Source organism: Muntiacus reevesi, chromosome 3 (assembly GCF_963930625.1).
Source record: "Muntiacus reevesi chromosome 3, mMunRee1.1, whole genome shotgun sequence".
Classification (NCBI taxonomy): Eukaryota; Metazoa; Chordata; class Mammalia; order Artiodactyla; family Cervidae; genus Muntiacus; species Muntiacus reevesi.
Genome location: NC_089251.1, coordinates 144,844,343 through 144,861,552, shown reverse-complemented (window position 1 = coordinate 144,861,552; position 17,210 = coordinate 144,844,343). Strand labels below are relative to the sequence as shown.

At 35.0% G+C, this 17,210-nt stretch overlaps 1 protein-coding gene across 1 annotated transcript in view; it reads left to right on the top strand.

Moving 5' to 3' along the window:
* BMPR2 (bone morphogenetic protein receptor type 2) overlaps positions 1 to 15,978 on the top strand; it is a 153,254-nt gene extending 137,276 nt beyond the window's left edge. The window contains exons 11-13 of the mRNA XM_065930809.1: positions 2,007 to 2,179; positions 6,059 to 7,338; positions 8,623 to 15,978. Of these exons, the coding sequence (XP_065786881.1) occupies positions 2,007 to 2,179; positions 6,059 to 7,338; positions 8,623 to 8,873 (1,704 nt within the window). The 3' untranslated portion in view covers positions 8,874 to 15,978. The remainder of the gene's footprint in view (positions 1 to 2,006; positions 2,180 to 6,058; positions 7,339 to 8,622) is intronic.
* The last annotated feature ends 1,232 nt before the right edge of the window (positions 15,979 to 17,210 follow it).

Below are 17,210 nucleotides of genomic sequence, written 5' to 3'. Positions count from 1 at the left end.
GATCAGTTGACGAAAATGTTATATTCAGAGACTCACAGGTCCCTAATCCTGTATTTCCTCTAGGATTAATGTTTCATCATTAATTCAGTACACAGCAACTTTATAGAACGTGACTACTATCGATAACAGACTCAACCATACTTATAAACACCAAACTTTTACCTCAGGGAGGTGATGCACTTGCTATTAAACTCCAGATTATCATTATCTATTCTTCACTTTCTTCCATATCTTGAGAAATAGGTAGATTTTTATTGCTTAATGAGAAGATTATTAGTTGATGTTTATGTCTATTGTTCATATTTTAATTTTTACCCAACAGAGCCTGGAACATACTTTTAAATAGATTTCAAAACTCAAAGTAAAGTTGAGCCTTAAAAGATATACTCTTTGATCTGTGTTCTGGGCAGGATTGGAGAATCATCCATACTGTCCTGAGGCAGACAACTCAGAACAGCCAGGGGAAAATGGTATTAAGGGTGGGCAATAGTGCATGTACACAGTGAGCATATGTTTAGCAAGAACACTATCATGTTTCCCAGACAAACCTAGACAACATATTAAAAAACAGAGACATTACTTTGCCAACAAAGGTCCATCTAGTCAAAGCTATGGTTTTTCCATTAGTCAGGTATGAATTTGAGAGTTGGACCTTAAAGAAGGCTGAGCACCCAAAATTGATGCTTTTGAACTGTAGTGTTGGAGAAGACTCTTGAGAGTCACTTGGACTGTAAGGAAATCCACCCAGTCAATCGTAAAGGAAGTAAATCCTGAATACTCATTGGAAGGACTGATGCTGAAGTTGAAACTCGAATACTTTGGCCACCTGATACAAAGAGCTGACTCATTAGAAAAGATCCTGATCCTGGGAAAGATTGAAGGCAGGAGGAGAAGGGGACAAGAGAAGACAAGATGGTTTGATGACATCATTGACTCAATGGACATGAGTTTGAGCAAGCTCTGGGAGATGGTGAAGGACAGGGAACCCTGGTATGCTGTAGTCCATGGAGTTGCAAAGAGTCAGACTCAACTGAGTGACTGAACAACAGCAACAGCAGATGTTTCCCAGAGACCCCAGGTTCAAGTTGTTACAGAACACAAATTATTAGGAAACATTAAAAATGTTACCAAGATTCCTCACAAGAATTTTTAGCTTAAAATAGGCTTGCCAGGTAAAATACTTTGATTTATGAATTGCCGAGACTTATACTTACTGTAAAAAATTATTTGTCCAACTACCTGAAATTAAAATTAAGTACTATCCTATATTTTTACTTGTTAAAATCTGGCAATCCTGGCCTTACTGTTTTCAAAGTGTCTTGAAGATACAAGAAATGTACTGGCAGGTGAAGAACTTGACACCTAATAAAAAAGTCAGAGTACAAGTGAGAGGAAGAATTCTGGATGCCAGTCCATCAAAAGTATATAAAGTCTGTCTTTTAAAAGGGAGTTTGCACCAACTTTCTCCAGACGGAACACTACTATTCATTACTGATATATATGAATGTTACAGAATGGGACTGATTTTGATGCTACTAATGAAACTAGTTTAAATAAGAAGATGTCGGGCTTTTAAGATTTATAATTGGAATGAAGCACACTACTAGGAGTAAAGGAGGAAAAGCTTGCTTAGAGATTGAAGACAGTCTAGTGTCAAAATTTTTTTAACTCATGTTTGAAGTAGAATTAATGGCTATTGATTGAAATAACAGTGCCCTGGATCCACAACAACAGAAACACATGGCCTTAAAGAAACATATGACTTACTACAGCTGCTTACTCTTGTGGATAATTCTTCAGTGACTTCAGTTAAAATTTTCTTACTGTACTTGTTCCTCACCTTTTGAGAAATACAGCCCTTTACAAATCTCTGATGTCTTAAGATATTATAGCTATGTAAAATATTGGGTTAAATAAAGTTGATTTTTTTTCTTTCACCTCATGTCACTAAAAAAATTTAGTTATGTTTTCGCAAGATACAGTGTTTGACATATACTTTATTACAGGCAGTGAGATCACTCAAGGAGACAATCGAAGACTGTTGGGACCAGGATGCAGAGGCTCGGCTTACTGCGCAGTGTGCTGAAGAGAGGATGGCTGAACTTATGATGATATGGGAAAGAAACAAGTCTGTGAGCCCAACAGTCAATCCAATGTCTACTGCTATGCAGAATGAGCGGTAAGACACTAAGGGTTTGGAATCCGTCTGTCAGAATTTAAATCTGATACTAGAGAATAGGAAATAAATACTATTAAAACAGTCTAAGTATACAATGATTAACTCATGCAATCTGATGTCATAATTTTTCTTTCAGTATTCCTGTTCTTTTACTGAATGTTCTTGTTTAGTGTAAGTGCAAGATGAAATCCATGGGTTTTCATATCTAACAATGCAGTAAAAGATCAGTCTTTGTCTGTTAATGCACGAAGTTCCCTATGATAATAAAGGAGAAGCATTTTCATAGTTCTAAAAGTTTTATATGTACTTCTGCATACTGTTTTGTCTTGATTATCCTTTGTGGTTGTTATTTCTTTTTCCCCTGAATTTTGTTTGTTTAAAGCAAATAGAACTGTGAACTTGCATATGTATCTAACCATTGCTTCACTGGAAACTACGCTTTCCAAAGGCTCCCCATCCAGTGGTCTTTCTTTATAGAATGCTGCTACTTTTACAAGAAAGCAGTTCATAAGTCTTTTTGTATCATCATGAGCTTTATTTTATGAGACATTTCTTTATTAGAACTATGATTTTTTTTTAAACTATCTTTATTAGAACTTCTTAGAAGGGCTTTTAGAAAAAATTCTGAAACTTGAAACTTTTCAGACCATGTAATCTGTGTTTCTTCATTCTGTGTTTAGGGGATAAAGTCTTCCCACAAATTTTCATTTTATCTAAATAAAACATGATAAAATTTTTTCAGAGAAGCATTCAGGAAAGAAAGAGTAAGCATGGAAAATTGAGATAAAAATAACTGAATTATTGAATCATTTTCTTTGATATTTTCTGTTGTTCTAATTTTTAAGAAAATTCATATTCTGAACTGTGGATCCGACATTGGGTTTACACTGATTGTGCTTGAACTGAATTACCTTCAGTGTATAAACCTTTATTTCTGTTATTAATATACCAGCAAGTTAAGGAAGATATAAATTAGCATTTCTAAATATAAATTTCTCAGCTTACAAATGCCTTGAAGATAGTCTTCTGTTTCCATCACCGCTTATCTCTGTGTCCTCTGTCTGCTTTAGTATGCTATTTGTACCTCAGTCAGCTCTTTTACTTTAAGTGCTTTTGAACTTTCCTTAACTGGGAGGAGGAAATGCTTTTTTTTTTTTTTTTGGATGCTTTCCTTTGCTGTGGCCATGTTTGCCTCATTCAGTTCTACCCTTTACATGCTGCTCTTCATGTCTGGTGACTTCAGAATTTTCCTCCAAATTGTAATTCATCTAACATTCATTCTACTCTAGGGTTCATTGTATTGGCTCTTTCCTTCCATCCCTCTTGGGCAATACAAAAGCTTTTCTGTTCCTCCCCTTCCTGTCATTCCCCTAATAACTTCATCAGTTTTTCTTCATAGCACTTTTCCTTTAGTTGTTGCTTTTCTTCTGTAATCTGTTAATGTTCCCACTGTCTATATTTGATTGTTTATACTTGATTTTAAACTACCCTTCACTTTTATGTTATTTTTCTTTTCAGTTTTATTGAGATATAATTGACATGTAGCACTCTGTAAATTTAACATGTATAGAGTGATCATTTAACTTAACACATAAAGTGATTATCACAATGTTTAGTAAGTGTTCCTCATTCTCATATAGATACAAAATTAAGGAAATAGGTAAAAAACAGTTTTTCCCATTGGGATGAGAACTCTTAGAATTTACTCTGTTAACAGCTTTCATTTTATTTTTTTTGTTTTATTTTTTGGCCATGTCAAGCAACATGTGGGATCTTAGTTCCCCAACCAGTGATCAAACATGCTTACCCTGCATTGGAAGCTCAGAGTCTTAGCCACTGGGCTACCAGGGATCTTGGTCCTAACACCTTTCATATATAGCATACAGCAGTGTTAATTGTTTTTATCCTATATGTTAGATCCCTAGTACTTATTTATCTTATAACTGAAAGCTTGGACCTTTTGACTGCCTTCATCCCATTCCCCTTACCTGTTCCGTTCTGCCTATGTTAACCACAGATCTTATTGCTTTTTCTGTGGGTTTTTAAAAAAAATATAATTAACCTACATTATGTTAGTTTGTGTTATACAACATAGTGATTTGTTACTTCTATACATTTCAAAATGATCACCAACATAAGTCTAGTTATGGTATATCACCATACAAAGACATCACATAGTTATTGACTATATTCCCCACAGTGTGCATTTCATACCCATGAGTCGTTTATTCTGAAAGTAGAATTTTATACCTCTTCATCTCCTTCCCCTATTCCTCTTCTTCCCTCCAGCCCCTTCTTCTCTGGCAGCTGCCTGTTTCTTCTCTGCATCTCTGCCTGTGTTTCTGTTTAGTTTTGTTTGTTCATTTGTTTGGTTTTTTAGATTCAACATAAAAGTAAAAAATAAAACCTATCTGTGAACAATATCGGGTTGCTTTGGTACCTTGACCTGGCTTTTATTTTTAAAAACATAAATATATTACAGCATGCTGCTCAAGAACCATCATTCTCAAGAAGTGACACTGAAAGTGTAAAACCCTTGGTAACTGGAGAGCAGTTCTGAGTCCTTGATTTTTTTTTTTTTTTTTTTTTAAATCTGAGTATCACATTCTGCCTTATACTCTAGGCTCTAGGACTTCCATTGATATGGCTCAGTCTCTACCTAGGAAGATACATTCCTTTGCTAGAGTATGCCCCTTAATGGAGCACTTTGGAACAGCCTAAAAGCTTGTGTTCTTTTTACCATTTGGAACTTAATTGGTAAAATATTTGTTGAGTAGCCACTGTGTATCTAGAATTACAGAAACACAAAAGACAAGTGCCTTGGTTCCTCCTTTCATGGAAATTTATGTCTAATTGAGCAAATATACAATTCATAAAGATATACTTGCTAACGTTACAAAACTATAGGGGCTTTTTTTTTTTAATTAATAACTCTTACAAACTAAAATAATGAACATCTATAAAAATCATATAGATCCCCATCAGTTTTCTGATAGGTTTAAAAATGGTATAAAACTCAGTTTCAATTCAGTCGCTCAGTCGTGTCTGACTCTGCGACCCCATGAATCGCAGCTTGCCTCCCTGTCCATCACTAACTCCCATGAGTTTACTCAAACTAATGTCCATCGAGCCAGCTATGCCATCCAGCCATCTCATCCTCTGTCATCCCCTTCTCCTGCCCCCAATCCCTCGCAGCATCAGGATCTTTTCCAATGAGTCAGCTCTTTGCATGAGGTGGCCAAAGTATTGGAGTTTCAGCTTCAGCATCAGTCCTTCCAATGAACGTCCAGGACTGATCTTCTTTAGGATGGACTGGTTGGATCTCCTTGGAGTCCAAGGGACTCTGAAGAGTCTTCTCCAACACCACAGGTCAAAAGCATCAATTCTTCGGATCTTAGCTTTCTTTATAGTCCAACTCTCACATCCATACATGACCACTTTTCTGAATGTTGAACTTTAAGCCAACTTTTTCACTGTTCTCTTTCATTTTCATCAAGAGGCTTTTTAGTTCCTCTTCACTTTCTGCCATAAGGGTGGTATCATCTGCATATCTGAGGTTATTGATATTTCTCCCAGCAATCTTGATTCCAGCTTGTGCTTCTTCCAGCCCAGCGTTTCTCATGATGTACTCTGCATATAAGTTAGGTAAGCAGGGTGACAATATACAGCTAGTGTAAAACTAGCCTATAGCAAATTTTTAGTTAATATTTGTCAATACTGGATTAGCATTTGGTTAGAATTTTTAAGTAGCTTTAAGAATAATGTGGGTTAGGAATAAATGAGAAAGCAGTTTGTACTTTAAAAATCAGAGTTGTTAAACTTGAAGAGTCACTTTGTCATAAATATATTCTCAACATGACACTTTTTTCTTTCTTTAAGCAACCTGTCACACAATAGGCGTGTGCCAAAGATTGGCCCTTATCCAGATTATTCTTCTTCCTCATACATTGAAGATTCTATCCATCACACTGACAGCATTGTGAAGAACATTTCCTCTGAGCATTCGATGTCCAGCACACCTTTGACCATAGGGGAAAAGAACCGAAACTCAATTAACTATGAACGGCAGCAAGCACAAGCTCGAATCCCCAGCCCTGAAACGAGCGTCACCAGCTTGTCTACCAACACCACAACCACAAACACCACTGGCCTAACTCCAAGTACCGGCATGACCACTATATCTGAGGTGCCATACCCAGACGAAACAAGTCTGCATGCCACCAACGTGTCACAGCCAGTCGGGCCAACTCCTGTCTGCCTACAACTGACTGAAGAAGACTTGGAGACCAACAAGCTGGACCCAAAAGAAGTTGATAAAAACCTCAAGGAAAGTTCTGATGAGAATCTCATGGAGCATTCTCTTAAACAATTCAGTGGGCCAGACCCACTGAGCAGTACCAGTTCTAGCTTGCTTTACCCACTTATAAAGCTTGCAGTTGAAGTGACTGGGCAGCAGGACTTCACACAGGCTGCAAATGGCCAAGCATGTTTAATTCCTGATGTCCCACCCGCTCAGATCTATCCTCTCCCCAAACAACAGAACCTTCCTAAGAGACCTACTAGTTTGCCTTTAAACACCAAAAATTCAACAAAGGAGCCCAGACTGAAATTTGGCAGCAAGCACAAATCAAACTTGAAACAAGTAGAAACTGGAGTTGCCAAGATGAATACAATCAATGCTGCAGAACCTCACATAGTGACAGTCACTATGAATGGTGTGGCTGGCAGAAACCACAGCGTTAATGCCCATACTGCCACTACTCAGTATGCCAATGGGGTCGTACCATCTGGCCAGACAGCTAACGCAGTGGCACACAGAGCCCAAGAGATACTGCAGAATCAGTTCATTGGTGAGGACACTCGGCTGAACATTAATTCCAGTCCTGATGAGCATGAACCTTTACTGAGACGAGAGCAGCAGGCTGGCCATGATGAAGGTGTCCTGGATCGTCTTGTGGACAGGAGAGAACGGCCCCTAGAAGGCGGCCGAACTAATTCCAACAACAACAACAGCAATCCGTGTTCCGAGCAAGAAGTTCTCACACAGGGTGTTCCAAGCACAGTAGCAGACCCTGGACCATCAAAGCCTAGAAGAGCACAGAGGCCTAATTCTCTGGATCTTTCAGCCACCAATGTCCTTGATGGCAGCAGTTTGCAGTGTAAGTGGAGGGATTGCGTAAGTGGAGGGATTTTGAGACCATTTAAATATATTTACCTAGAAATAGATTATGTTTCAACTAGCAGTTATTTACTTTTACCACATTTGGTTGGATTTCAAAAGCAATTAGACATTTGTTTTAAAAAGATAATTTTAAAAAAATAAAAAGGTAATTTTTTTGCTGATAATTAAAAAGTCAGTGTCACGATAATCAGAATAATTACCGATTTAATGTGTACCTTATGTAGCTTCTGGTTTATAATGCAGCTCACATACTTGCTGTGCATAGTTGAGATTTTGTACTTTCTAGTTTAAAGCATCCAAGTAAAATGATACCGATACAACTTTAGAAACACTTTGTTGAGCATATTATACCTATTATATACACATTTAGGCTTTATCAGGCTAATCTTAATAAATCTGAAAAGTGCAGAGAAAATTCAGAAAAGTCACTGTAAAGAAACTACAGAGTTATTCTTGGTTTTTCATGTCAGTATTTTCAGGAACTGTGTGCCTATAGCATTGTGCTATGGGGCCCTTAGCCACTTACACAAATAACTTGATACTTGGTTTATGGCCCTTGAGGGATTATAACACAAGACAGGAGAGCTCACTAAGAAAGTCATAATTGTATAAAATGATAATCTCTTTTAGACTGATAGCAGTTATGAAAAAAAAGTCACATTTTATGTTTGTTGTCAAAGACTACAAAATGGGCTAATGGGATCAGGCTGTCAAAAAAATCAGTAGAACCTCGCCCTTTGCTTGAGTAGCTTGTATTAAAGAGTTGACATAAATTATGGCAAGGGTCCACATCTGTAAAATGTTTTGCCAGGTATGGGAAGGAGAAATCACTAGAAAATTTGCACTCTAGTGTTTATGTCATTCTTCTGAAAAATAAGTATATTCTAGGTGTCTGCTTTGATCATGAAATAGAAAGATTAAATGCATTTTGCCAAGTTAAGATTTTTATCAATAACCAAAGGATTTGAGAATACAGTTGAGAACTTGGAATTTTCTCCTGTTTTTGCTTTTTGAGGTTTTTCTATATTTTTTTCCTTGCCTATAGAATAATTCAACCAATTATAGAAACATTGTGCTTAAAGAATTTCAAAAATAATTTGATAAAGTTAGAAAAATACTATTTGGCATCATGAATTTCAGGAAATGTCTGTTAGCTTCTCCTGTAGACATTCATTTGATCTCTTATCCATTTACAACCCTAGTTTTCACTTTTTAGTAGTTTCTTTATGTATAGTTCATTTTTCTGCACTTTTATTTTCAGTAGGTGAGTCAACACAAGATGGCAAATCAGGATCTGGTGAAAAGATCAAGAAACGAGTGAAAACTCCCTATTCTCTTAAGCGGTGGCGCCCCTCCACCTGGGTCATCTCCACTGAACCACTGGACTGTGAGGTCAACAACAATGGCAAAGACAGGGCAGTGCATTCCAAATCCAGCACCACTGTTTACCTTGCAGACGGAGGCACCGCCACGACGATGGTGTCTAAAGATATAGGGATGAACTGTCTGTGAGATGTTTTCAAACCTATGGAGTGAAATTATTTTTTGCATCACTTAAATGTGCAGAAGACATTAAAAGAAAAAACTGCTTTATCCTCCTGTCAGTACCCCCTCCTACCCCTGCAACAAGGACTTGCTTTAAATAGATTTCAGCTATGCAGAAAAATTTAGCTTATGCTTCCATATTTTTTAATTTTTTTTTAAGTTTTGCACTTTTGTTTAGTCTCGCTAAAGTTATATTTGTCTGTTATGACCACAGAATTATATGTGTGTGTATCAAAAGTGGTCTCAAAATATTTTTTTAAGAAAAAGCAGAAACAATGTATTGCTGATAATCAGTTTGGACCAGTTTCTAAAGGTCATTAAATCAGAAGCAAATTAAGACAGGTTTGACTGCAGTGGTGTCTGGTATCCATGTTTTATTTCTGGGCACAAGCTAGTTTGTATGTTGATGTGTTCCTGAACGCATTATCTGTTGGACATTCTTTTCTCTGTGTTTTGTTTGAATGTGCAATAGTCTATAGGCCACAAATAAGCTTTCTCGTAAGCTCTCTTCCTAACAGAGCACACATTCTTCCAAGATATGAACATTTTCCTTCCCCACCCTCCATACTTTCGGCAGGTCAGTTCTTTGACAGTGAGTTTTTGCACAAGAGAAAGCAGCTACCTGATTTCTTGCTTTCTCTCTCCTTATGGAGAATGCAGAAACTTTTGTCTCAAAGGGCTCTAAAGAAGGAACTACCAAAACCTAATTTGAAATGCCATTTCTTTTATCCTTCCAAATCCTAAACATTTCCTTCCGGGCATTTTAATAAACATACTTGGTTTCTGGTTTTGGAAGTTTGTAAGAGCACAGAACAAAAAGTGAGTCAAATATTAGCTGTTTTCCATTTTATTTTTTATATATTATGTTCATGTTCCATATTCATTTATTTAAGAAGCACATTTTTATCAGAAAACTTACAGAGCTTTCCTTATGGAATTTTTAAGTAGGTAGATGGTTAACACAATGTAGTATTATAGTCTTCATTCTCTGAATATGCTGTGTTTGACATAAATAAAATTACATCCTGTTTAAAATAACTTCAAAAGTAATTCATAGTTGTGAACCTGTAGTATATTTTTTATTCTTTTCCCAAACGAGGCCTGGTAACTTTATCTGGAAATTATTCCTGTTCCCATGACCTAAAACACTGTGTGGAAAAATCATTCAGCTGGCATGCCAAGTCCCTGTGAAAGGAAGAATTGCTGCCAAACCTGTCATTTTTGAGCAGACTGGGACTTACCTCTCTCTTTTCTAAACTGTGTTTCTTCACTAATCTTATTTTCATAATTTTTCCATTTGCCAGTTTTTACATCATCTTTGATATGTGAGCACCGTTTTATGATTCACGTTATATTAGAATGTACCTTTTAGTGATAACATCATGTATCATGTTGTTTTTAAAGCTTCCTTTGCTTCTTTCATTACTGATAATCGTCTCTAAAACAACCTCTGCATGTTTTTTTCTTTTTAAATAAAGCACTTTATGTCAAATAAGGGACTTTTTTATAAGCACAAATTATTTTCTATCGGTTTGCAAACAATGAAGAGCTCACTTCCCCCCCCACCCCCCCACCCCCCCGCCCAGATTCTCAGATTACTTCATAGACTTTCAGTTCTAAGATTTCTCTGGAGAGAAAAAGCTCACAGGAAAACACAGATTCCTGATTGAGGTTTTTATCTCCTGAACAGTTTTCTCACTCATATTCTTCTATCCGCATCACTTAGCTAAAGATAGACTCTGTTTCTCAATTTGCTATCCGAAATACGTATGTGTGACTTACTTGTGTACATAAGCTTTCTTTTGTTTGCCATCTATTGTGATCTTATGAAGAGAGATGTCACAGTGCTTAACCATTTATTCAGCTGGATTGCTGAACACGGTTTTGAAATCTTAGAAATGACATTATTTTGCTAGTGCCCGAGATTTCCACATTTTGTATTTTATTGGCCCTTCTGTTCATTCAGACCCTTAATATATTTTTCAATCATCTGGCATAAAAATTTTTCATTTATTTTTTTATCTATGTAATGAATTATTTATATTTTTTCCTGTAAAATTTCCCTTGGTTCTCTTAATTTTAAATGTCTTCCAGCTGCATTTCAGGATATTATTTTTAAGTAATTATAGAATACCTTTGAGTCAAAATAACTTACATTTCTTCTTCAATTGGAAGCAACAAAGATAAATGACTATTTGAGGTCTAACTGATCTTTTCCAGACAGAAGAAGAGTTGCCTTACATTCTACTACACTGTGTTTGGGCCAGTTGATTGTAAGTTTTTCAGGATCTTTTGGTATTTAGTAGTAAAATGCTCTCAAAAATTGGTATACCAAATTAAAAGAACTCCTTATAGTTTCCCATTTTATGCAAGCATGCTTAAAACAAATAATTTTCTTTCTCTATGTTTTTATTAGCAGACTCTTGGTAAAGTAGGAGAAATAGAGAGTGTACATCATTTTAATAAATTTTAAGTTAAATTTACCTCAGACTGATTTAGAATCTGTTTGCAAATATACAGGCAAGCAAAATTACATAAAATACTCATTTGCAAACTATTTAATAATAAATGTATCTTCAATCTAATATTTAACTGTATGCAAAAATTTTTGCATGTAGAAAAGCATTTGGGTCCCTTTGAATAAGAGGCCATTCATTTAATGAAAAAAATACTAAAATTCAACCTTAAAAGTATTATAACCTTAAAAGCATCATAATAGGTAATCAGAATAATTCCCTTAGCTATCATAATTGTATATCAGAACTAAGTCTTTGAAAGAACTTAATTTGAATTGAATGTAGACAAAATGATTTAATGATAGTTCCTAAAAAGTTCCCTCTTTTTAAATGCGTAGTTGGGGGGAAAAGAGTACTGGTGTGAAAAGTTACGGGAAGGCAAAGGAGTAGATACAGATACTAATTGGCTATTTATTACATACTGAATGCTGGAGTATAAATACATTATCTCTTTGATTCCTCATGACAACCATATGAGAATTAGGATTAATATTCCCATTGTACAGTAGGGGAAGCTGAAGCTAAGAGAAGCTAACTAGTTTGCCTGAGGTCTGTACCTTGTAATTGACAAAGCTGTGATTTTCTAACCTAGGCCTGCTCTCTTCACATCTGTTTCATCCATACCACACTGCCTACACGCTGTATGACAGGATGCTTGACAGACTAACATTTTGTAAGAAGTTTAGTCATTAAACTCCAACACAATTGTGGCTTGAATATAAGCCAAACCAGATACCTTACTGGCTTTAGAGTTAGGAAAACATAAGAAGATGTACAGACATGTCTGTGGTGTTTGTTGCTTGAGAAATAATTACTAATTTCAAGACAAAATTCAGTTCCACATGTGCCATCATGAATCTTAAAATCATTTAACTTCTCTTCACTCCCGACATTCTTATATTGCAAAACTAAATGGGAAAGACAAAGGTGAATTGTGGGAACAGAGACTTTTTCCTAAATTGATTCCATTCTTGATTTGGTGGAATTAATTTAATGTGTCCCATCAGTCCTTGCACTTCATTTTGAAAATTTCTACTTTAAATGACTTTAGAAAATTTTACTAATTCAGTTAACTTAATAGAAGAGGCTGTAGGAAGGATAGAAGGAAATATAGTTTTTATAAAGCAATTTGTATAGCTTCGTTAGGTGTATCCACTCACTCTGGAAAATGTGTTGGTTCTGAATGTGACAATAATTAAATAAAGGTGGGAACACTCAAACAAGTATGTGTTTCAGTGGGAATTATCACAAAATTTGGCAAGTATGTTTATTTAAAATATTTTCCATCTTGGCTTCTAAAAGCCAAATGAAATTCAACAAACTTTTTTTTTCTTATTTATAAAAATAAATATTTCATTGGAGGTAATTAGCTCCTAGAATGTGAGATTACATTGTATTTCTATATAACCTTTTATAAATTTATGTTAAACTTATTACCAGTTGTATGCAGGCTATTACATATCAATAACTATTCACAGATTGCTATATATATTATTCTATCTTCCAAGCTAACTTCTTAAACTTAGAATCTGTACACACACGGTAGTTGATTATCTAGACCAGTTATCCTAGAAATTATGTTATTTTCCCATAGACACCCCAGGAGTCTTTCAGAGAAAGATTTTTCTAAATATTCATACCTTTTACTGTCAGTTTGCTCATCAGCAAATAAAAGTTCATTTTAACTTTTAGATTCTGAACAATGTAAACTTTAGCCAAAACTACCTTGTGTGATCCACTCCTAGATGATAATCCTTGACTAAGTAAATCTGGCAAATCACTATTTGAACTAGTTTTACACAAATATTATCAAAAGTAGGCTTTTCTACTGGTTCCCTGATTAACATACAAGAAAAGAGGAAATCCCAGGGTGGCACTCTGGGTTTACTTTACTTCATTCACCTCTTAGTTTCTGTCTTACTCTGACTTGCAATCTTCTGTGTCTGAAAGGTTTTCTTCACATTTATTCTGCTTCCCTCCTGTTTAATTTTGTATCTGTTCCTCTTAACCAGCAGATAAAATAAAAAGGAGGATGACCATCCTCTCCAACATTTGTTATTCAGTATGCTTCAAGCTTCTTGACACTAAAGTCTCAGTTCTTCACACAAAATTTCTTTGGTTCCTTTACCATTTTCTCCTCAGTTTTATTTTCATACCTACTTATATTTAAGAATACCTAAAATTATATTTTGTTATATTCAAGTTCATTACTTCATTTATAGTTAAATAGGGTAGAGTTGAGAATTAAGATTTTTCCATTTGACAATAGATCCAACCATCGGATTGTCAGCAAATCAGCACTTCAGTTTATATTATCTAGCATTTTTTTTTTATCAAATTGTGGAGTTTTGTGATTTTTATACTGTCAATAGTTTATAACTAAAAAGTCATGCATGTAGAATTGTATATCACTTTACTGTTATTTTTAACCTATATTGCAGCTGGCTTAGCATTATGATTGAGCCACAACATTTTACATGTTTCTTTGCATCAAATTTTAAACAAAAAATGCAAGATTAACTTTCAAAAGCAAACCCTACAACAATCAAGTATTATCTACAAACATTTTTGCAGACCACTTTTGAAATACTCGTCATTGTTTTGCAACATAGACTGGACTATAACAACTTTTATTTAACTTTTAAGTGACTGGTTAAAATTGAGTGTTGTGCATATAAAGAAAAATTTACGGTTTATCTCATGGCTGGTAACATTTGAAAAATAAATATTTAAGAATTTATGCTGTGTATTAAAATTATGCCCCAAATAAATATATCTTGAAAATTCTAATTCCATTATTACTGTGATATCCATTGTGTTACTATTAAATGTTATAAAATTAATTTTTTAAACTTGAGACCCAGATTTTAAAATCTGAGTAAGAGACAAAGAATCTTATCACCAGTTAGCTCGTCCAGTTTATGACAATATTTAAGCAGATTGCTGTATTTTAAACTGCAACTTGTTTTTGTCTTTAATGTTTCAGAAGACGACATGTAGGTTTTTTCCATTTTATTTGTACTTAAAGATTTCAAAACCATCTTCCTGTTTTAGACTCACTCTATAGACATAGTATTACTTAAAAACTCAGGGGCCCTTTCATCCCTTTGCACATTGAAAAACTTCAATTGATAGCAAACAGGCAATTAGATACAGTTGAATATTTAAATTTTTGTTACACACAGAGTTCATTTAATGTTTCATGCTATGATTTGACTTAACTTACATAGATACCAGATTTCATTAATCATAAAACTTGCCCAATTGTATAATTACTGAATAGAGGGAAATGACTCAACTAATTCACTACATGTTACGGCATATGTAGGCCTTAGAATTGAAGCGCAGTCTTCAACCCATTTCTGTTTGGTTAAGTAGTTATACATGAGACAGTTAATTTTGTTTCATTTTTTAATGGGGGAATTTGGTAAAGTACTTCCTCAGAAATGAAATTTTTCAAGAGGTAAATTAACATTATTAAACTGTCTTCAAAAGTGAACTAGTGAATTTATAGCTTTAGTAATAAAGATGGTTTTGAGAAGGTAACCTATGGTAACCTATTTATCACATCGTCACATCCAAACAGAATTTTTCTTCCAGACAAGTTCAAGCTCCAAATTAGTAAGCTGTATATTTAAAATCCTTGCAGTGAAGTTACTTGTAACAAGTCTCTTGTCTCAGGCTCTCCACCGTATTACCAATCCTCTGAAGTGTGATAGGGAAACACATTTTTAAAGCTTAACAATAAGAAAACTGAGCTACTAATAAAAGATGAAATTCAAAGATAAGTCCTGGTTTAATGCTTTGAGTCTGTGGCTTTTCTTTTTATGGTCACGTTTATTTATTTAAGCAGTTTTTGTATGCCTTGTCATGTTTCCATAGATGATATATTGTGTAAGTGTTTGTATAAGCTGGAATCATCCTTAATTTTCTGTTGATAATTTTTCAGATGAAGATAAGTGGATAATTGTAAAATACACTAACTCTTAGGGTGTTGTAGTAGCTGAAACATGGAAATGTGTAGCCACCGTGCTTTTTCTAAATGGACAGGAGAAACATAAGCTACAGAGTATTCATTTCTGAGGATGCTTTTCTCTAGTGAGAAAGGCTGAAAAATATTGGCAATTCCTCAGAACCCTCTTTCTTGTTAACGGGTATCTCTTGTTGGTGTGTTTTGCTCTTACATTACCAATAGAATATCATATATGAATTTATGAATAATTGCTTTCAGTTATTTTGCTTTTGTATAAGCCGTCTGAGACCTTGCTATGCTGTATAAGTTGTGTTTGATGGATCGGTGTGAGTATGAAATAAAGCAAATCACTTTTCTTTTGCATTATCTATGGATGCCACTATGGAAGCTGACATTAAGCCACTAAAGAGTTTTCTATGAATAATTGTAAGTAAATGCTTTGATATATATAAACCTAAATAAAAAGATTGTATTGATACAGAGACATTGGAGAAGGAGATTTTAAGGGAGTTCTTTAGGTTTAAAAAAGGCTTGCTGTAAAATGGTGCATTATTCCATTTATTAAAGATCATATTAATGACAACAGTGATTGTATCTTGATTTTATGAGGTGATCAGCAAATATGATTGTTAGTATGATATTTTAGGTATTTTGCATCAGAATAGTAATTGTTTTCATATAGTATGACTTTCATTACTCAGTGTGATACATCAAAAAAAAAAATCAACTAACATTAGAATAATAGTTGCACACTCACTGTATGCCAGGTATGGTGTTGTTTTTTTTTTTTTTTTTTTTTTGGTGTTATTTATTTTATGTATGTTGGTAATTCTCAAAGCAGTTCTACAAAATGCAATTTACTATTTCCATTTTACATATAAAAAATGACTCAGAGAAGTCTTAAAACCTTGCCCAAAGCCACAGACCTTGTAAAGATGAGATTCTAAAGTATTTTCCATTTTGCTTTGAACTATATAGTTTTCAGTTTCTGCTTATAGGAAGAGAAACTCAAAATTAAAAATGGGAATCACCTGGTGGCTCAATAGAGTAGCCAGGAACATTACATGAAGCAATTTGAGATTACTGAAGTTACCAAAACAACTATTGGCCTGACAATGCAGTTGTGCTTCATAGCATCAGATAATCTTTTTCAGTTAGACCTTTGTATTTTTAGAAGGAATTTTTGCCTGAGGAGAAGCATGGTCTACTTCCATTTGCTCTGTTGTCACCTTAAAAAATATTGTAGGGGAGAATAGGTGTGGGGTATCTTTTTCCTTTTGACTCACATGCCCAACCTTAACAATATAGTGTTACAAGGTACCATTGCAGCCCTCTATAAAAGCCACTATGTTATATTTAAGATGATTAACTAAGTGTCCCTAGAGAAAATATGATGACCTGGGGAAAATGTATAGTAATGAACTGCTGAACCTTTAGTCACGACTAGCCACAAGTAAAATTACTCTTCATTTACACCTACACCTGTGTGATTCATCTTCCCAGTTTATATACTTCTCTGCAGAGGGCAAACTTAGATAATGACTCATCTTTTTTATTTCTCGTACTGTACTCAGTTGCTAAGCTGTGTCCGACTCTTTGTGACCCCATGGACTGTAGGCAGCCATGCTCCTCTGTCCGTGAGATTTTTCAGGCAAGCATACTGAAGCGGGTTACCGTTTCCTTCTCCAGGGTGTATCTTCCCAACCAGGGATCAAACCCACATCTCCTGTGTTGGCAGGTGGACCCATTACCACTGCATTACCTGGTGTCTTTCAAATTTAAGGCCAAATTCCATATTAGGGCTGCCTTCATTTT